Source organism: Phyllostomus discolor, chromosome X (assembly GCF_004126475.2).
Source record: "Phyllostomus discolor isolate MPI-MPIP mPhyDis1 chromosome X, mPhyDis1.pri.v3, whole genome shotgun sequence".
Classification (NCBI taxonomy): Eukaryota; Metazoa; Chordata; class Mammalia; order Chiroptera; family Phyllostomidae; genus Phyllostomus; species Phyllostomus discolor.
This window is the reverse complement of record NC_050198.1, coordinates 7,900,186-7,922,723: the sequence shown is the minus strand read 5'-3', so window position 1 is coordinate 7,922,723 and position 22,538 is coordinate 7,900,186. Positions and strand designations below refer to the sequence as shown.

At 36.5% G+C, this 22,538-nt stretch overlaps 1 protein-coding gene across 5 annotated transcripts in view; it reads left to right on the top strand.

Moving 5' to 3' along the window:
- Window positions 1–22,538, top strand: part of RPS6KA3 (ribosomal protein S6 kinase A3) — a 111,584-nt gene that overhangs the window by 74,106 nt on the left and 14,940 nt on the right. For all 5 annotated transcript variants that reach the window (XM_028523338.2, XM_028523339.2, XM_028523340.2 and 2 more), the window contains 8 exons: window positions 7,113–7,201; window positions 7,399–7,463; window positions 7,576–7,678; window positions 9,542–9,666; window positions 11,602–11,727; window positions 15,307–15,396; window positions 17,536–17,694; window positions 19,417–19,578. In XM_028523338.2, coding sequence (XP_028379139.1) covers window positions 7,113–7,201; window positions 7,399–7,463; window positions 7,576–7,678; window positions 9,542–9,666; window positions 11,602–11,727; window positions 15,307–15,396; window positions 17,536–17,694; window positions 19,417–19,578 — 919 coding nt within the window. The remainder of the gene's footprint in view (window positions 1–7,112; window positions 7,202–7,398; window positions 7,464–7,575; window positions 7,679–9,541; window positions 9,667–11,601; window positions 11,728–15,306; window positions 15,397–17,535; window positions 17,695–19,416; window positions 19,579–22,538) is intronic.

The window sequence follows — 22,538 nt, the reverse complement described above, 5'->3', positions numbered from 1 at the left end:
GTGGCTCAGTGGATGAGCACCAGCCTATGAACTGAAATGTTGCTGGTTCTATTCTCAGTCAGGGCACATGCCTGGATTGTGGGTTGGGTCCCGGTTAGAGGTGTGGAAGAGCCAACTGATCATGTTTATCTTCCTTTCTTTCTCTCTCCCTTACCCCCTCTCTAAAAATAAATAAATAAAATCTTAAAAATAAAATAAAAAATAATACACACATTTATGTAAAAAGGCAGAAAGATTCTAGAAGGGTATCAGAGAATATCTATGTGACCTTGGGGTAGGAAAAGTAGTCACAAAAAGCACTAGCTATAAAAGAAAAAATTGAGATATTGTTACTACATTAAAATTAATATTGCCAACAAAGGGCTTATATCCAGAATATATCAAGAACTCTAGGCAATCCATAAGAAAAAGATAGCCCAATAGAAACAACATAGTTAGGAGACATAGGGACTTCAGTGGCCAATAAACTTTCAAAAGGTGCTCATCACCATTAATCAGAAAATGCCAGCCAGTTAAAACCACAATAGGCTATAACTGCATACCCACCAGAATGACTAACAGTAAAAAGACTGACAATACAAATGCTGACAGGATGTGGAGCGCTGGCAACTTTCATACATAGCTGAAAGGAATACAGATACTTGTATAAACCACTTTGGAAAGCTGTTTTTGGCATTATCTTCTAAAGTCAAATATATATACCTTCATCTAGTAATCCCATTTTTAGGCATGCATCCAATTTATATGCATCAAGGTACTTGCACATCAAAAATGAAGCACAAAGATATTCATAGCAGCATTATTTGTAATAGTCAAAAAGCGGAACCTGGATCCATCATTAACTGTAGAATGGATTGATAAATTATGATACATCCATACAGTGGAATACAGCAGGGGTTGACAAACTACATGTAAATATTTTAGGCTTTGTAGGCCACACACAGTCTCTGTCACATACTTTTAACATTTATCTTTAGTGTCCAATACTTCAAAAATGTAAAAACCATTCTTAGCTCAAAAGCCATGTAAAAACATAGTGAGGCCTTTAGCTCATGGGTGTAGTGTGCCATACAGCAAAGAAAATGGACAGACCACACTTATATGCAGCAATTTGTGTAAATCTCATAAGAATGTTGAGCAAAGGAAGTTTGGATACAAAAGAATGAATGCTATATGATTCTTTTTCTTTAATGCTATATGATTCTATTTATAAAGTTTTAAAAACAAACTAAAGCATAGTTTTTAGGATTCATATTTAGATCACAAAAGCCTGAGGCAAAATAAGGAAAGTGGTTACATTGGATGAGAGGTTCTGGCAATGTTAAATTTCTTGGTCAGATGACTCTTCATTTTGTGGTAAATCATTGAGCTTTGTATTTCGGGTTGGATTTTTTTTTTTCTGTACCTTATGTTTTTCTTCACAATAAAAAAGGTTACAAAATGTTTGCTATGTAAATGAATGTTCACTGAACCTTCATCACTCCATCTACTCTGGCCCTTTCCTTTCAGCTAACAAACACACTCTAGTGTTGAAAAAAAACACTAGAGGTTTTTTTTTCTTTTTTAATTTGGCTTTTCTTCCAAGTTTCTGCAATATCTTCCTGCATCCTTTCAACACAAAGCCTCTTTAAATAGTAGTCTTTCTGTTACCAGTTTTGGCTTTTTTTATTCCATAGTCTGTCATTCATTCCCACCACTCTATTGAAACTTCTCTCACTGTTGCCATCAGTGATCTGGTTGCTTAAACCAGTGGCAGATTGTTAGAAAGGTGATTATCATTTGTTCACACAGTTCATTCAACAGATGATTGAAGTGTTGCTACAGGTACTTAGGATGCAGTGGGAACAAGACTGACAAGATCTTTTGAGGTATCACAGAGCTTGCATTCTCCTGGTGGAGACAGGAATTAATATTTAAACAAATAAATATAATTTCAGATAGTAATAGGAGCAATAGAGATAATAAATCAGAGTGCTCTTAAAGTGTGAGGGCAGAGCAGGAGCCTTTTTATTTTTTTACAAATATTTTAAAAATTTTTTAGAGAGAGAAGGGAAGGAAAAAGAGGGAGAGAAACATTGATCAGTTGCCTCTTGCACTCTCCCTCCTACTAGGAACCTGGCCCACAACCCAGGCAAGTGCCCTGACTAGGAATCAAACTGGTGACCTTTTAGTTCTCAGGCCAGTACTCTATCCACTGAGCCATACCAGCCAAGAGCAGGAGCCATTTTAGATGGAAGAGTTAAGAAAACTCTCTGAGGCGTATTTGATGCTGCTAGCCATTCCCTCTACCCTTAGTTTTTTCTGTTCCCATTGGCTTCTCCTACCTCTCTAATCATTCCTCTTTTGGTCTCTTGCTTGACTATTCCTTCTCTGCCTGCTTTTCTCTTTTTAATTATGAAAACTTTCAAATATAAATTTGCAAAAATAGAATAATACAGTGAACACACATATACCAGTTACCGAAATTCAGTAGTCATCAAAATTTTGCCACATTTGCTTATTTCTTTTTTCTAATTTACTGAAATATTTTCAGCATTGCAAACATGTCATTTCTTGCTTCACTTTGCATCACTAAAAAATACAGATTTTTTTTTACATAACCACATCTAACAAAATTAGTAATAATGCTTAGATATTGTCCAGTACCAATTTTTAACCTGATTTTCTAGATTTTCTCCAAAACAGTGTTTAAAATATTTTTTTTATTTTGCCCTGGCTGGCATAGCTCAGTGGATTGAGTGCAGGCTGCAAACCAAAGCATCGCAGGTTCGATTCCCAGTCAGGGCACATGCCTGGATTGCAGGCTAGGTCCCCAGTGGGGGCCATGTGAGAGGCAACCACACATTGATTCTCTCTCTCTCTCTTTCTCCCTCTCTTCCCCTCTCTAAAAATAAATAAAATCTTTAAAAAAATTTAAAAAATATTTTTTTTTTATTTTGAAGAGAGTGGAAGGGTGGGAGAAAGAGAGGGAGAGAAACATTGATGAGAGACAGAAACATTTATCAGTTGCCCTCTGCCATCTGTAAGTGCCCCAACAGGGACAGAGCCCACAAGTCAGGCATGTGCCCTAACCAAGAGTCAAACCAGTGACTTTTTTATTTTCAGGACAATGCCCAACCAACTGAACCATGCTCAGCAGGGCTAAAACAGTGTTTTTATTTTGTAGTTTTTTAAAGATTTTATTTATTTTTAGAGAAAGAGGAAGGGAAGGAGAAAGAGAGGGAAACAAACATCAATGTGTGGTTGCCTTTCACATGCCCCCCACTGGGGACCTGGCCCACAACCTAGGCATGTGCCCTGACCAGGAATTGAACCAGTGACCCTTTGGTTTGCAGGCCAATACTCAATCTGCTGAGCTACACCAGCCATGTCTAAAACAGTGCTTTTATAGTCCCAAATTAAGTCTGCACATCTCATTTGGTTGTATTCCTTAAGCTTCTGTTCATCTAGAATGGCCTGCCTCTTTTTGCCCCCTGCCATTAGAAACCAAGTCAGTCAATATAGAATTCTACTTTCTGAATTTACCCTGTGAAAAGATGAGACCGCCTCTCAATATCTGAAACAAAAAGCATAAAGCTGGTTCTGTTGCTTACTGTAGTGAGAGAGAGCAATGCCGGTCCAGTGGGGTCTCCCCAAGCAGAGCAGACCACTGCTCTTACATAGGATTTTGGGGAAGGGTGGAGTTCAACAGTTGGCCACTTTTCAGAGCCATAAGTGGGTTGACATCATCTGTAAGAGTGTGGTTACTTGGGTGGGACTGTTCATTAGTTGGCATTCAGGTGTGGTTAGTGGAGGCAACCCACTGTCGTTTGGCTAATTTTCACAGAGAGCAGTTACTGATTGGTTGGTTTGCAAAACAAAGAAAAACCAGCAACAGCTAGGTTCACCTGGGCAGGTTGTCTTTGATCAATTGAATGGATTTAAAACCAGTTCTGGTTGCTCTAGTGTTACCATGGTTACACAACAATTAGTCTTTTTCTAGGGGTGTGGAAAAGTTTTTATTTACCTTGTTCCTTTATCCTGTTTTTGGCTAAACGTTTTTGTCAAGATTATTTCATAGCTTATGCTGTTGGACCACATCAAGAGGCTTACAACAGCTGGTTGTTTCACTTTAAGTGATGAGTTCCCATGTTGACAACTGACCCCTCCACTGTAAAGTTCCCTGTCAGGCTTTTATCTGTTAGTTTCCTCCTTTGATAATCATTACTTGAAACAATTATTTTACTAGGGATTCAAAACTGGTGGTTTTCTATTACTATTATTCTTTTATTTATTAGCTGGTTTTTTCCCAATGAACTGTCCTTCATCTACTAGTTACCATGAAGTGAGGCTCAAACAAGAAAGGCAGAATACATGCTTAATTCTTTTCTTAATTATTTCCATTTGTCAGAGCCCTACTTAACTTTCAGTGGGGGTGGTGTCCAATTAGTTGGGTTTTTATGTTAGTTTTGACTTTTCTTTTTTTTACTGTAATGAACTTGTGGGATTTAATAGTCAGTATGAATCAGCCAATTGCATTCATTATTTTAATGTCCAAATTATCCTTATTCTGATCACCATTCAAATGTCCTTGTTACCCAGTGTTTTATCTCTAATATGCTTTTCTTCCCCTCTGTGCTCACTTTTCCTTCGTTTTTGCTATAACTACTCTCACTGTTTTAAATACTCCCAAAGCACTCTTTCTTTCCTTAACTTACCATACATTAGACCTATATTTTCATTTACTTACCTCTGTAGCTCTCTCAAAACATGTGACTTGCATGACTTAACATTTTAATCTCTATTTGCTGTTCTTTCCTCTTGTATTCCCACTTAGTGGTGTTTCCATGCAGCCAGAAACCTGGGAATCATTTTTTATTCCTCTCTCTTGCATGTCCAGGTATTCACCATATTCGCTCTCAAAAATATTTGTGTCCCAATCTTTCCTCTGCATTGAACTGTTTGCAGTTGAGAACCATGGTGATCTCCTCCCCACACTACTGGGCCAAGCTCCAAAGTAGAATGCCTGTTACCTACCAACACTTCCCACCCCAGATCTTTTTAGACAATCCTTGGAGTTACCTTCTTGAAAATAAATCTGGTCATGTTAGTCCACTATTTAAAGACCTCTGCTATATCCCTATTACCTAACATGGCAGTGTTTCCCCAGATTTGTTCAACAGAACCCCAGTTCTACAAGATGTTAATAGATCCTCTCTAAGAAAGAGGTTCTGAAAAGAAATGTTTAGGGAAAATACTGATTTTTTTATTTTTACTCTAGATGTCTCAGCCTTTTATATGCAAGGTATTTAATTCTGTGTCTTCACCAGAGGGGTATAATAGTTAGCATTCCAAACTCATTGGATCATGAAAATATTTGTTGTTGTTAACTGTCTGGAGAGATTAATGTTACTCAGTAAAATGTTGGGGAACCACTGAACAAACAAATAAATTCTCAACCCTTTTTTTTATTTTAATTGTTGTTCAAGTACAGTTTTCTGTCCTTTACCCCCATCCCAGCCTACCCCCCGCCAGCCCTCCCTACCTCCCTCCCATCTCCACCCCTGCCTTGTTATTGTCCATGTGTCCTTAATACTAGTTCCTTCAAACTCTTCCCCCCTTCCCCTGAAATTTCTTCCCCACTCCCCTCTGGCCACAACCTTTAAATTGCATTGAAGGCCTTTCACAATCTCTGGTGCTAAATTAGATATCCCCTATTGTTCCCTTAGCACTCTTTCCATATGTTCTTCTGAATTTGTCTTTTAACCAGGATTATCTATATCCATCTTCCCCACTGATCATTGGGGACTATCTTTATCTTTGTATCCTCAGCAGTAAGCAGTGTCTAGCACATAGTAGTTCAGTTACACCACACTGAATAATAAATGGATCTATTTCTGAAGTAGAAATTTCTTTGCTAACCATTTCCCCAGCTCTGTCATTATTTTTATACTTATAGGTTCATTGGTTTTCTTAATTTGTAGGTTGAAGAAAAGATTAAAATTATATATTAGAGCTGAAACAGGCCTTCAAGCTCATCCAGGCCAGTGGTTTTCAGACTGTACCACAAACTCTTAGATATTCCACAGATCCCTTTCCCACCAGCTCCTCTTCCCTGCAGGACTATTAAAAGCAATGGGGGTGGGGGGGACATGAAGCACATGTTCTTTTAGCAGTTTTAAATGTTGGATTTTTAAAATTCTTTTTGAAAAAGGGTTCCAAGGCTACATTTTGAGAACCATTGATCTAACATCCAATGCTTTTGCTTATAAAAAATGAAAAAACACGGTAACAACCCCAAGGGAATTGATTGGCTTTCGCAAGGTCACAAAGTGCTTAGTAAAAGAGCCAGAAGTAAGGCTCAGATGATCTCATTCTCACAGTAGTGCTTTTTGCAAAATTCTGAAAAATGAAAAAGTTCGTTAGGACAGTATGGACTAAAATTATTATGTGTTCACACCAAAACCTATACCAGCTTTACTTGTAGTAGCCCAAAATTGGGCATGATCCAGATATCTTTTATAGATAAATTAATGATCAAACTCTTGTACATTCATGCCATGGCATACTACTTAGCAGTGAATAAGAATGAACTCTTGGTACACACAATACCTTGGATAACTCTCAAGGGAATTCATGCTGAGTAAATAAAATGATTACCTACTGTACGATTCCATTTACATTCTTAAAATGACAAAGTTATAAAAATGGAGAATTAGCTGAGAGGTTGCCAGTACTGTTAGGTATTGGGGAAGGAGGCAAGTGGGGTGTGGTTGTAAAGGGGCAGCATGAGTGATCCTGCTGGCAATCAGCTCTTCAGTGTCATTACTGTGGTGATGGATACAGAAACCTACACATGTGCACACACACAATGCAATTAAATGGAGACATCTGAATGAGATCAGTGGATGGTATCAATGTCAGTATCCTGGTTGTCAAAGTGTGCCATAGTTGTGTGATGTTACCTTTGGGGAAAACTGGAAAAGAGTACACAGGATCTCTCTCTATTATTTCTTACAACTGAGCATGAATCCACAACTATCTTAAAATAAGAAGTTTAACTTAAAAATTTAAAAGTAAAATACAGATATCTACAAAAATAAAATGTTATTTTATGTGGATTTATTATTTAGAGCTAAACTTGGAATGCCACAGTTTTTGAGTCCTGAAGCCCAGAGTCTTTTACGAATGCTTTTCAAACGAAATCCTGCAAACAGATTAGGTAAAATTTTTATTTTGTTTCTTTTGTGTGTTCGTTGGTATTTGGTTTTTTTCCAGGGATGGGGAAGTGGATATTTGTTTTTGTTGTGTGATTATGAACTAGTAGGACAAATATTAAAAGCAAAGACTAAATAAACAGTACATATGCCTCCTTGAAATAAAATTACCGTTTAATCAAAACTGGTTAATTTTTGATAGGCGCAGGACCAGATGGAGTTGAAGAAATTAAAAGACATTCATTTTTCTCAACAATAGATTGGAATGTAAGTATAAAATCAAAATTTGCTTGAATTGTTTTTATAATTAACACATGTCTAAGTCTCTCTCTCTCTCTCTCTCTCTCTCTCTCTCTCTCTCTCTCTCTCTTTTTTCCAGAAACTATACAGAAGAGAAATCCATCCACCTTTTAAACCTGCAACTGGCAGGCCTGAAGATACATTCTATTTTGATCCTGAGTTTACTGCAAAAACTCCCAAAGGTAAGAAGAAAATATGAAAACCCAAATATAAGATAAGGCATTTCCCTCATTCAATCAGAAAATCTTTTCCAGCTTAATTGTTTATGCTATCCTCATATCTCCCTTTCATACCCCATTCCTGCCGTAATAACTAGGTAATTAGTAAATCCTTTATAGCATTTTATAGCAGTTAAGATCCTTGTTAAATCTTTTAGCAAATTGATATTATTTATGTGGAAAAACTTAATGATATTATTTATGTGGAAAAACTATTTGTTAGTATTTATTTACCTGTAGATCTTTTTACATGAAATACTCTTCAGTATAAATAGTTCTCTTTAAGGCTGTAATATGTGGTATTCTGGAAGTACTTATAAAGTTTAAATCCCAAGTATAACTTTATGTGAGGATTGATAACTTCAAAATAAATCATATCCTGTATCATGGTTTATCCTAAAATTGCATAAACAGTGACTATTATAGAAAAGTAATCTTTGAAATGATAACCTGTATTTCATTAATTAGGATATGTATATATGTTATATAATGGTGTGTTTTGCACTCTAATACTTTCTCATTTAGGTGTACCAGACCCCAGATTTATCAACAAGCAAATAAATAAAAAGTGTACTTACGTATATTTCTATAAAACATTCCAGCCAAAATCTCCACAATCTATAATTGAGCATTGATAGGTGTTTATTATTTTTATAAAATAGCCTTAGAAATTTGGATTAATACATGAACAGAATTTTAGCAAATACATGGACAGTGATAGGCATAGAATTGATGATATGTAGTGATGTTTTACTTTGCTTTCTCAATACAGTTTGTCCTTATAGAGGAAAAATCTCAGAATAGAGCAGTTCTATATGTATTCTGCCTAGATAGGTTCTCTTAGCAGAAGTCTTCAGATTATTCTGTCACATTGATTTAAAATTTACTAAATATATATTGCTGAGCATATCAAGCTGATGTTCAAAAAGAGCTTTATATGCAGTTGATGTTTCAGTAGATTTACCTATTTGTTTTTTGCTTGCCCTTAGCATTTAGGGTATGTTTATAAATATTAGTGTGCCTAGTTATATGTTTATATTTATGAATAACACATATTTATTGTTTGTCTTTAAAATGAACATTAACTATATTATAAAAGTATTTTTCTCTTTTGTTAATGTCAGTGGATCCCAGTAAATAACTTGAATAACAATACATGTTATATCATGAATATATTTTAAGGACTGCATACCATGATTGTCCTGGAAATTACTTTTGATCCTTAAATATATATATATAATAGTTTTAACTAGTAGTTTAAATTTTTAGATTCTGACATTATGTACCAGGACCACTGAACTAAATTCTTTTCTCCTAAATGATCTGTAGATCAACCTTGTTAGGTTACCATTTAGGGTTGCACCATCCAATGTGGTAGCTAGTTGCCACATGTGACTATTTAAATTTAAATTAATTAAAATTAAAACTTTTGTTTGTCAGACACAGTAACCACATTTCAGATGTTCAAGAGACATACGGCTAGTGGCTCCCATATTAAATTAGCACAGAAAAAGGAAATTTTCGTCACTGCAGGAAATTCTATGGGACAGTGCTAATTTAGGATAGCATTAACCCAATAATTCATTGATTTATTATATTCTTAAATGAGCTAGCTATTTTCTGGGCTCTGAGGGACTAGGATATTAGGGTTGTGGCAGTAAACCATTAGGACAGATCTGATACAGTGCCTCACAGAGTTATCCTGTAAGTACTAGGTGCATGAGAGTAGAATTCCAGCACAAGTATAAAAGATTGTAATATGGACAATTCTTCTCTTACTTACCTTTCAAGGTTATTACCTTCTTAGTAATTTATTATTCTTTTCAGATTCACCTGGCATTCCACCTAGTGCTAATGCACATCAGCTTTTTCGGGGGTTTAGTTTTGTTGCTATTACCTCAGATGATGAAAGCCAAGCTATGCAGACAGTTGGTGTGCATTCAATTGTTCAGGTGAGTGAATGTCTAAGTAATTTTAAATTGGAAATGTTGTAAGATATAGTTCATTGTATGAATAATTACATTAGGTTTGATCTGCTGACTTAAGTGGGCAGCTTAAAATACATTTATATCATTGATATTACTTTTAGAAATTTATTTCATATGCCTTTGAAAAGGTTGCATACAACAGAATCCTGTATACCTATGTGACTTGAAAGGGGAAATTCTAAAAAAGTTAAAATAAGTATCACCATCTTGTCTCTCCCCTCTCCTGTGCCTCAAACTGTGTATCAGGCCTAGTTTCTTTCAGCCTCTGCTTCTTGTCAAGTCAGTTCTGATGAACTGAGGTCTGTCTCCTGGTTCCCTGATGCGTTAGAAGAGGGGTCTTTTTCAGTAAAGGGCTGATGATAAATATTTGAGGTTTTGTAGGCTATATAATCTCTGTTGTGACTACTCAGCTCAGCCACTTCAGCACAAAAGCAGCCGTAGACAATACCAAAATGAATGAGCATGGCTGTGTGCCAGGAAGACTTTCTTTAAAAAACCTGGTAGTGAACCAGATTTGGCCCACAGGCCATATTTTGCCAACCTCTGCCATAGAAACATAATAAGAAATAAAAAGGAACTTAAATCTTAAGTTTGTCAAGTTTTGTGTCCTTGTTCTTTTAGAGCCCCCATTGTCATTAGGCAGAAATGGTTATGGGTGCTGCCTTAGGGTGCCTCTTACCTCATTATGCCATCTGTTTATCAGAGTTGGAGAAAAATTAGGTAAAAGCTACAGAAGCAGGTTCCTAGGTGTGTGTTGGTGTTTGTAACAAGAGACCAGACTAGTAAATTAAATGTTAGTAAAGAGAACCAGTACAAAACAGTAGATTTATTTCTTCTCATCCTAGTATTATGGAAAGATAAATTTCATTTACCTTTTTAATCATAAGAGGGGATTGTTTTGAGGGTCTAATTAGTCCTTGAATTTCCTTGATAATTGCTTTCACGCTAAAGTTTTTTTCGTCAGCCAATCATCTTGCTTTCTCCACTTTCTAGAGAACCAATTTAAACACTAGTTTTTGAACAGAGTTTATGTTGAAATAGTTTGTCCCTTTTACTATGACAACCATGTGATGTATTGCAAGTTTGAAAGTCATAACTTCTATACCAAATATAGAAATTACAAACATATTCTATAGAACTCAAGTTTTAACCTATATGAAGCCATAGGCATGGGGGAGTCTCCTATCAGTGTAGCCCAGGGCAGCACAACTTCTCTCACCCTGTTGTGGAACCAGTAATTTGCTGTTCATCATCCTCCATGTTATTTGTCCTTAACCCAGGATTAATGGCTTCTTTAGAAGAAGTTGTATTGAAGCTATGACTTGAGGGTGGAGAAAGGAAGGTATGGCTCCTCCCGATAGTCCAAAATCTTGATAATGGGTATCACCTTCAAATGCATTATTTAATCCTCACCATTACCCTCTGAGAAAACCCAAGTTCAAAGTTATACAACCTACAAGTGGTACATCTGAGACAAGAATCCAGATGTTCTAATTCTGAATCCTGCTAAATTTTTTCTTCTCTACCAGAGGTTTCAAACTTCTCCCTATTTGCAGAGGTACTTCAAAGACCTATGGCCTTCTGGGGAGTAGAATAGGGCTCAGTCACAGGCAAGGCTGTCGACCCTTATGAAGCAGGTCTGCATTTTCTGTTGTACATATTTAATTTTTTCATTTTAATGTAAGCTTTTTTAAAGGGCATATTTTATGCTATACATTTTATTGTAGGCACTTCTAAAATATGTGGTATAGAATAAATGATTCAAAGATTGATTTTTATTTTTACTGATAGTCATTTATACTTAGTATCAACAATGCATGTTGAGTAACATATTCCCCTATTATGACATGTACCAAAGTCATTACAGAACTCTTTATCAATTTTTAATTGTGTTTGTAGCAGTTGCACAGGAACAGTATTCAGTTTACTGATGGTTATGAAGTAAAAGAAGATATTGGAGTTGGCTCCTATTCTGTTTGCAAGAGATGTATACATAAAGCCACCAACATGGAGTTTGCAGTGAAGGTAAATGTTTTTAGATATAAAATACAACTTTCAGCCCTGGCTGGTGTGGCTCAGTGGACTGAGCACCGGCCTGTGAGCCAAATGGTCACTGGTTTGATTCCCAATCAGAGCACATTGCCTGGGTTTCTGGCCAGGTTGGGCCCCCAGTAGGGGGTGCATAAGAGGCAACCACACATTGATGTTTGTCTACCTCTCTTTCTCCTTGCCTCCCCCTCTCTAGAAAAATAAATAAATAAAATATCTAAAATGCAACTTTGACAGTTTTTATCCATGGTAAATATGTCTTTTGTTATAAAAAGCTACAGTTAATTTAAATATCTGGCTAGCGATCATCAGGGAATCATGGATTCCCCTGTGAGCTAAAGGGAAGGTAGTGCACACCCAGTTTGCTCAGGACAGCACCAGTTTTCATCTGACCTGATTTTTTTGTGGCACCCCTGTTATTCTCAAAAGCCTCCCATTTTATGGTCAAGGTGTCAAGGAATTCCTCAAAATTGTATACCAAATTTTGTATGTTTACATTTTTCTAATAAAAAAGTGATTCAGCCCTGGCTGGTGTGGCTCAGTGGATTGAGCACCAGCCTGCGAACCAGATGGTCGCCAGTTTGATTCCCAGTCAGGGCACGTGCCTGGGTTGTGGGCCTGGTCCCCAGTGGGGAGTGCACAAGGGACAACCACACGCTGATGTTTCTCTCCCTCTTTCTCCTTCCCTTCCCCTCTCTCTAAAAATAAGTAAATAAAATCTTTAAAAAGTGATTCACACTCCCTTCACATTTAAAAGGATATGTAAACCAATAAAAAAATAAGAGCCACTGTCATAACATTTATTATCATTAGTTGTTTTAATTTTACCAGGTATTTAAGGCAGTAAGATTTTTCTAAGCCAAAACCAAGACACATAGCTCTATGATAAATTTTGAGCTGCAAACCTTTAGTTATATGTGAACAAATATGATATTCAAGTCTCTGCTTTTTCACTTCTTGGAATGGTAGCCTGTTCTCTCCCATCGCAGGCAATTCAAGTAATATCTAAAGCTTTCAACTAGTCAGTTGAAATAGTTATAACCTTAGAACTATTCTGTAAGTATGGGTAGCTTGTGTTAGTGGGAGAGAGGCATTAATTATGATTACTTCCATGGATCTATCTATTTATCTAGATATATAATATGATTTCATATATAAAAATAAAAATGAATGTTTCATATATGTATAGCAAATATCTGGGAAGACATACACAAAAAATTGTTCTTATTATTCTAAGCATATATCTAATTGCTCTAAACATGGATCTAATTGCTTTAAAAAGTCATCAGTGTCCATAAGGCTTTCTGTCAGTTCTCTTCTTTTTAAGATTTTATTTATTTATTTATTTATTTATTTACCTATTTTAGTGAGGGGTAAGGGAGGGAGAAAGAGGAAGAGAAGCATCCTGTGTGGTTGCCTCTCTTGCGCCACCTACTGGGGACCTGGACTGCAACTCAAGCCTGTGCCCTTGACTTTGATTTGCAGGCTGGCTGGCAGTCCACTGAGCTACACCAGCCAGGGCCACTTTCTGTCAATTCTAAGGATAAACCAGAAATACATTTTAATTTGCTCTTGTATTCGTTGCTCATAGTGAAATCTGGGGTACTTAGAAATTTTCAAATTGCTTACATGAAAGGAGAGAAGGTGAATTATGCACTTGGCAGGCAGTTTAAGGATGTATCTTATATCCATAAACGCAACAGAAAAAGGAAAAAATGTCCAGGAGCTACCCAAACCTTGAGATTATCTTGAAGCTATTTGTGGATTCTTGTGACTTAAATTAGATTCATAAAACCAATCCTAGCATAACTTGATTTCTGCTGAAATGACTACAAATCTAAGATCCACAAGCACAAGTATGGATTTAATGTAAGCTGGGATCAAATTAGCAGATCAGAAAGAATGTTGCCAAAAATGACACTTCCAGTGTGTTCCAATTTTCAAAGGACTAGCCACAAATCATATCCCTCGATTTAGCATGTCTATTCCTTATACCTTTCCTCTTAATCACCCATTTGCCTAATTCCACACTATCATTTACAGTTGATTACAGTGGACACCTATATGTTTGTCTTCCGTGTTTTCCAAACATAAAACTATTTTATAGCTAACTCCATTTTTAGACAGTAGATTTGGCTCATGTTGAGATTTTCAAGCTAGGTTGCTGGAGCATTTGGGTATTGCATACATTAATTACTAAGCTTTTATTTATTTTTAATTGAATTTATTGGGGTGACATTCTTTAATAAAATTGTGGAGGTTTCGGGGCCACAATTCTATAATACATCATTGGTATATTGTTACTAAGCTCTTTTAAAATTGAAAATATGAAGGTGACAGAATTTATTTCCAACTACCTTTAAAATTTTTTTATTGATTGATTTTAGAGAGAGAGGAAGTGAGAAAAACAAACATCAATTTGTTGTTCCATGTATTTATGCATTCATTGGTTAATTCTTGTACGTACCTTAACCAAAGAGTGAACAACTTTGGCTTATCAGGACAGTGCTCTAACCAGCTGAGCTGCCCACCAGAGTCCAACAACCTTTTGGACGAAGTAAAAGTAGATCTTATTTAAATACAGTATTACTTTAGCAGATTAAAACATTAAGAGAAGTATTTTTAAGAAGTTTAAGCCCTGGCTGGTGTGGCTCAGTAGATTGAGTGCCAGCCTGTGAACCAAAGGGTCACTGGTTCGATTCCCAGTCAGTGCACATGCCTGGTTTGTGGGCCAGGTCCCCAGTAGGGGTGCTCAAGAGACAACCACACATTGATGTTTCTCTTCCTCTCTTTCTCTCTCCCTTCCCCTCTCTCTAAAAATAAATTAAAAAAATGTTTTTAAAGCAGCAGCTGACATAAGAGGGTTGGAAAGCTACATTAGTATTTTAAAGAGCTTTATTATAATAATTAAACTTAATTCTAGCCCAGTAAAATTCTAGATGTGGTTTTCTGCTTAGCTTTCTGCCTAGCTTCAAAAATAAGCTTGTTCTATTTAACTGTTAATTAATTTTTTATAAGTAGCTTACAACTAATGGGATGGATATTCTATTGAAGCATTTTATTAAAGGAAGTTAATTGAATAAACAGATGCTAGTGGGTGTTTTATATAGTTCCATATATATATATATATATATATATATATATATATATTGCTCTTAATTATCTATATTGACAAGGCTTAGAAATTGACTGAGTTCCCAGAAGTTTATAATTGTTTAAGGATGAAAGAAAGCTGTTAACCATATTCTTGGTACCTTTTCCTGAGGCTTTTGAGTTTTTAGTAAGTCCTAAACTTATTACAAACTTAAACTGGAGAGACCTGGTAGGAATGTGACTCATGGCATAGAATTTACTTTGCAGCCTTGACATCTGCTGCAAGACTGGCATTTGAATTTTGATTAGACAGTCTGGCCATGTACTTGAATAAAACTGGTTCATAAATGGCTTATATGTACATTGTTTCCATAAGATGCTACACAAGGTCTGTGGCTATAAATGCTTAAGGTTTATAAATATACAGTTCATGAGATTTTGTGATTAATATTTGCTTTTTAGATTATTGATAAAAGCAAGAGAGACCCAACAGAAGAAATTGAAATTCTTCTTCGTTATGGACAACATCCAAACATTATTACTCTAAAGGATGTAAGTAGATTCTTTAATATAGACATTTAAATCAGTTGTCTAATTTGCATCTGGAATGTTTTCAAATATCATGTGGTAGACAAAGAACTGAATATAGTAAGTAAAAAAATAGATTGGAGGATAACATATATAGTATAATTTCAGATATAAAGAAAATATGTTTCTATAGTTAATTTTTCTAGTTTTGCTATAAAAAGAAAATTATTGACATTATTACTTTTAATATCTGCATTCACTGGAACATTTGGGTATTAATTAATATTCAAGATCAGCTAATCTCAGTCTGTGGACTCCCCAAACCGTCTTTCACAATACTGCCAGGGACAGCTGCACTCATATCTAACCATGTCACTTCCCTGCCTATAGTTCATACCCCTCATCACCTCTGGTTCCTGCCTCCCTCCATGAATAGTACTTTTCTCACACACCCTATGTTCCAGCCATGCTCCAGTATGTATAAATTTTTGAACATGCCTCATTTTTTCATGCTGCTCTGTCTTTGACTTTATGGTTCCTTCAGTTGAGAACATCATTCCTTTTCTTTACCTGGCTAACTACTGCACATCTAAGACTTTGCTAAAGCATTACTTCCTCCAGGAAGCCTGCTTTACCCATCACCATCCCGAGGACAAGTCAGGTATCCTTTCCCTACTACCTTTGACTTTTATCATAACAGAGCTCTTGGCAAAGGGTGCGAAACCCCCAGGCAGCATTGAGTCCTCTCTTGCTGATGGTGGCCACATAGACTCACGGGCCATTTGTGGTTGTTGTACACCAGGTGTCATGTGGGCGCTGAGCCAGAGTATTTCTTAAGAACCTTTCACCTTTAAGATTTTGGGAATTTCAAAGTTTACCCTCCCTCCTCCTTCTGAACCAAAACTCCGGTTTCCTCTAATTAATTTATCACTACTCATTGTTACAAGGGAAATGTTAGTTTAGTCCCTTTAGAATGTGAAGCTCTTCAGCCTAAGTGACTTTTTAGTTATATAACCTCCCAAGAATCCAACCAATAAATTAGAAAGGAAATGTAGAAAAAACTTTCTCTCATCTTTGCCTTGGAAACTCCCTAAGCTGTTGTCATTTTTCACATCTTTGCTCCTTCCCTCATTTCAAATTCCAAAGTCTCTAAAATTTTTCCCACTTTTATTACAGTATCTCCAATAGTTTTAAAATTCTTATATCTATGTCTCTTTTCTCCCTGCTGAAATAAAAACTTTCGTCTTGGCTGGTATGGCTTAGTGGATTGAGTACAGGCCTGCGAACCACAGGGTCACTGGTTGGATTCCCAGTCAGGGCACATTGCCTGGGTTGCAGGCCAGGTCCCCACTAGGGGGCATGTGAGAGGCAACCACACATTGATGTATCTCTCCCTCTCTCCTTCCCCTCTCTCTAAAAATAAAATAAATAAATAAATAAAATCTTCTTAAAAATTTCAGGGCAAGTACCTTGTTCTTTCCACATTTGGGGCCCCAGAACATGGTACCTCTTTTGAAGCTAAATAAAGGTGTGCAGTAACTCTGGTAAAGAAGGAATAGAAGGGACTGAAATTTAATAAAGGGGTTATTTCAGTTCAGGATTGCCTGGAATATAAATCCAAAATTACAGTGATCTCTTTCTACAGTAGGAGTAAACTGGTGTGCTTCTGGGTGATTGGATGGAATTTCTCTTTGCTACTTAATCTTCCTACTTAATTCTTGCCACAACTTGACTTTCAGTTTAACCAAAACCAGAATGATTCACTGTACTATGTATGTAAATATGGAATTTCTGGAATGGCAGAAGTTCCAGGAAAATCACAGGAGTGTGTCTTTGTATTAGTCCCTACCCTCACCAGAAGACAGAAGGATCAAGAGGAACAAACCTTAACTGCAAGAGTTTAGTGCCTCTTTGTATACAATGCCCACAGTTTCACAGGAAGAAATTACAGGCCATTTTTCTGACATTCAATCTCATCGATTCCTATTTTAATATTCTTGTGTGTTTAAAACTGCAAGATTTATATCCTCCATTGGTTGTGACAAGTAAAATTTTCCTTGAGTATAAAGTAACTTTTAATTTCTCTTCAATATGCAAAAGTTTGTTCTGAACACCTGTAAAGCTTCAAATAATTTTTTCATATTTTTGTGTTGAATTTTATAGGTATATGATGATGGAAAGTATGTATATGTAGTGACAGAACTTATGAAAGGGGGTGAATTGCTGGATAAAATCCTTAGACAGAAATTTTTCTCTGAACGAGAGGCCAGCGCTGTCCTGTTTACTATAACCAAAACTGTTGAATATCTTCATGCACAAGGGGTAAGTCTTTTTAACATTTTATATATATAAATATTATAAATATATATATAAGTATATGTACATGTATGCGCACACACAAACACCCTTTTTCTTATCTTTTATTCATGTTTGAGCTAAAATTACAAAGATAGAGGAATTACTTTATGCACATAATGGAAAATAACTACTATTAGCTCAATTATCCTACTATTCTTCCTCTACATAAATGTCTGCTGTTATGCTTGAAGAGCTACTTTGAAACCCTAGCTTGTTTATGTTAAATTCGTATGCTTCCAAGAAAAAAAGGGGTGAGATCTTCTGAACTGGAAGACATAGCATCGTTTTGCTAGGCCACTCTGTACTCTTGAGAAATTAGCCCATTTAAACTTTAGAAACAGAAACACAGAATCATGGGTTGTATTCACTTATAAAAGGAAGTTCTGGCCGGTGGATGCTCTCCTCATTTCTTCCTGCAAGTTATTAGTAAATAGTAAAAAAAAAAAATCATGTCTGTAAAAGAGGGGAAATCTGAGAGGGAACAAGGGCAAAAGGAGAAAATGCAGGGAGGGAGGGAGGAAAGGAAAACAGCAGAGATGGAGAGGAATGAGAAGCAAGAAAAAATAGATTACTTCTTAAGGAGTTTATTTTCAATACTTACTCTTATTTTCTTTGTCTTTGCCCCTAGAAGTTAGCAAGTGGACTATTTTGATTTAATTCTAGAGCTTCTTGACTTCTAGCAGGTCAAGAGTCACCTAGTACTATACCCAGAAATTAGTCAACTCAGTGTTTATGACTTTGCAGTTATCGAAGTCTTCTATGTTCTTTTCTCAGTGTTTCCGCAGTAATAAGTTGTTAAAATGGTCTGGAGAAGTCATGTTCAGGATGTTAGGAACTAAAACTGAGGTGACTGATCAGAATATAGACTCAGAATTTGATGATGGAAGAAACACATAAGTCTAATAAGGAGTGTCAGAGAGGCTAATGATAAAAGAAGTATTCAAGTAGGTGATTAAAGGAGAAAAACAATACAAAACTCTAAAGGAATGATATCTTTGTGTGTGTGTGTGACATTGTTGCATGGCCATCAAATAGGCATTACATAAAGTCTCGATTTTTTTTTCCTTTTTGCTCCTAAATCCTATGCCTGATCCATTGAGCCTGCTAGTATAAGTTTGTTGTGTACATCCATTGTACTTGTTGTTCCCTCTACTTAGAATGACTGTCCCCCACTGTTCTGGCTTGTTCATTGTGTTCTAAAGGTCTTAGCTGAGATGTTACCTCCTCTAGAGATCTTCTCTGACATCCCTAGTTGTGCACCATCTCTCAACTGTTCATTCTCTGACTCCCCACTCTGTTGTAAGCTCCTAGCATGCAAAGGCAAGGATCTTACAGGTCTTGCTCACCACAGTATCTGCAGCTCCTTATGTAATATAGGCACTCAATAAATATTTGTCTAATGAATGAATAACCTGGAGACAGCTATTATTGCTATTTGCACATCTCCTTTACCCACTTACTCAGTTGGATAAAGAGGGGGAAAGTAAATACTATTCATTCTTCCTCCTCTCTTTGCTCCAATTACATGTCGAGTTTTATACTTGCATTGTCAGTGTTTGTTTTATAATGTTGGGATACTTTAAAGGTCAGCACTCATTATCTCATTAAGTACATTGCCTGACAAGTTTTGAATAAAGAATTTTCTAAAATGGAAATGTGTTGTAAATGTACCTCTTTACTTTGTAGGTGGTTCACAGAGACTTGAAACCTAGCAATATTCTTTATGTGGATGAATCTGGCAATCCAGAATCTATTCGAATTTGTGATTTTGGTTTTGCCAAGCAGCTAAGAGCAGAAAATGGCCTTCTCATGACACCTTGTTACACTGCAAATTTTGTTGCACCAGAGGTAATTATGAAATAGTTTTCTTGCAGTATTTCAGATTATTTAAAAATTCATTTGTGGTATTTAATGTAGAATAATTAGTAGTTGTTTAACTGAAGACTTACTGAACAAATAATTAAAATAGCCGTCCCTTTTCTTCTGTTAATACTGTAGTTCATTCTGTCCTCAGTCCACTACTACCTGTAATCCTCTTCCTGACCTTACTTGTATCTTTCCACATAATGAGACATCTATAGCTGTCTATTATCACTAACAATATTGTGCTTGTCGGTACATGGAATTAAATGGAAACAAGCTGATTTTCCACCTTTCCTAATATCCTTCTAATTTCTTGGTTTTGTCCCTATCTTCCTGCATCTCCAAGGCGAGAATCATAGTCTCTTCTTGTCTTTAGCTACATAACTAGTAACTATCTCTGTTATCCCTCCAAAGCAGCACAGGGTTTTTCTGTCACAGAACTGCTCTTCTAGCCCGTTTCCATCCCCTCACCCCAGATGACCACCTAGGTGCCCATTGCTCCCTCTTGTCATTCTGCAGTCCTTCCACAAGAGAGCTGCAAACCTGCTGAAGTCTTCTTTAAACACTGCTTTGACCACATTGCTTCTTTTCTCAAGAAATAGCAGTTCCCTGTTGTAGTAAATCTAAAATCCACTGCTTTGCCCTGAAGATTTCTTACGTTTTTTTTTCACTATGTAAAAAAATGTAACTAGGAATAAGATATTAAAAAATAATAGTAAACCTTGATATAGGACTTACATGCCAGGCACATATGCTAACTGATTTCATCTTCTCAACATGTGGTTTACATACAATAATTCATTCTCACTATAACTATATGAGGTGAGTACTTTTATTAGCGTTTTATAGGAAACCAGGTACACAGAGAGAGGTTATGTAATTTGCTTGAGGTCAGATCTAGATTTGAGCCCAGGCCATCTGGCTGCAAAGTCTATGCTTTCACCACGCACTGATATTTCACAGAAACAGTAATAGTTGGTAATGTCAGAGTAGTTGGATTATAGAATTGAATTTCCCCCTTTATTTTTTCAAACTTTTTGTAATTTTGGTACTTTTTATTATTTAAAATTAGTCATCTGGCAAATTGATTTTCTTTTTTGTTTGCTTAGGGTTTGGGTTTTTTTGTTTTGTTTTGTTTTATTATTTTATTTTCTCCTTTACCATTTAGTCCCCTTATACCTCCCAATCCCCCACAATCACCACACTGTTGTCCATGTCCACGAGTCCTTTTTCTTTTTGCTCAATCCCTCCAGCTCCCACCTTCCCCGCGGCTGTCATTCTGTTCTCCATCTGTGAGTCTGTCTCTGTTTTGCCTGTTAGTTCAGTTTGTTCATTAGATTCCACATATGGGTAAAATCATATGGTATTTGTCTTTCTCTGATTGACGTATTTCACTTAGCATGATGTTCTCCAGGTCCATCCATACTGTCACAAAGGGTAAAGTTTTTCTTCTTGTTTATGGCCAAGTAGTATTCCATTGTGTAAATGTCCCATAGTTGTTTTATCTACTTTCTATTGATGGACACTTCGGCTGCTTCCATATCTTAGCAATTGTAAATAACACTGCAATGAACGTGTTCTTTCAGATTAGTGTTGTGTGTTCCTTTGGATGTATTCCCAGAAGTGGGATCACTGTGTCAAAAGGCAGATCCATTTTTAATTTTTTGAGGTATCTCCATACTGCTTTCTACAGTGGTTGTGTAAAATATTTTAATCATCACCTGAGGATATGCTTTTGGTTTTTAGAGAGAGGAAGGAAAAGACAGAGAGATCAATGTGAGAGAAAAACACCAGTTGGTTGCCTCCATATGTACCTTGACTGGGGGTCGAACCCCAGTTAAACCCACAACCTAGGTGTGTGTCCTGACCAGGAATCGAACCTATACCCTTTTGGTGTATGGGACGATGCTCCAAACAACTGAGCCACACAGCCTGGGAAGATATAAAATATTTTTATAAGACTAATGAGTCTGTGCTACTGATGACAGCAGAACTGATAAGGAACAGAGTTTTTGCTTATTTGTCCACATATCCACAGCCTCTGACATACATTGGTGCCACTTAATCCAGCCATCTCATTTTTCCTTGTGAGTACTTCTTACTTCATGCAAGTAATCTGCTTGTAGAAGTCACTATGTAGCTGTTATCCCTTGGCCCATTGGAATGTTTTTTGCTTCAAAGCCTACCTCCAAATTCATCTTCAGGGTATCCATGATTAAACTCTCCTTAGATTTGATCTTTTAATTTTTTTCCTCCTATTCTCCAATTGGACTTAGTCATCTAAGTCCAATTTTTTCCATCTTCCTGAAATACTCCCTATCTGTTTTCTACATCCAGTGTGTCACCAAATCCTTTCCATTTTGTTTTCTAAATATTTTAGACCCTTTCCCCCTTACCCTATATATTCAGTCTCTACTAGTGCAGGTCCTTAGAGCCTTTCACTTAGTTTCCTACAAATTGCTTCCTATCTGGTGGCCTTGTCTCCACTCACTCTTCTTGCCAGCATTTGCTCTATACCTTGAGTTACGGTATGTTTTTGGTATACGCATCTACCTCTTTTATTTTCCTGTTAAATACTTCAGTGACATCTGATTGCCTACAGATAAAAAATCTAAATTCCCTAACATCATGTGTATAAAAGCCCTTTAGTCTCTCTAGTATCTCCTGTCTGGAGATCTGGCCATGCAAAACTGTTGCTAACTACTCCTATGCTCTGCTCTCTTGCTTCTGCCCTCCCCCACCTCCTCCCTTTGTCTCCTGAATTCTTACTTCTAGGAACAGTACAAACAGGCTGTCCTCTAGCTTTCCTTCTTTCCTCATATCAAGAATGAATTGCTTCCTCATCATTATAGCCATAGTACTTTAGACATAATTTTATGAGACTTAACATGTTCCCTTGTTAACTGCATATTCAGGGTGGGGCAAAAGTAGGTTTACAGTTATGA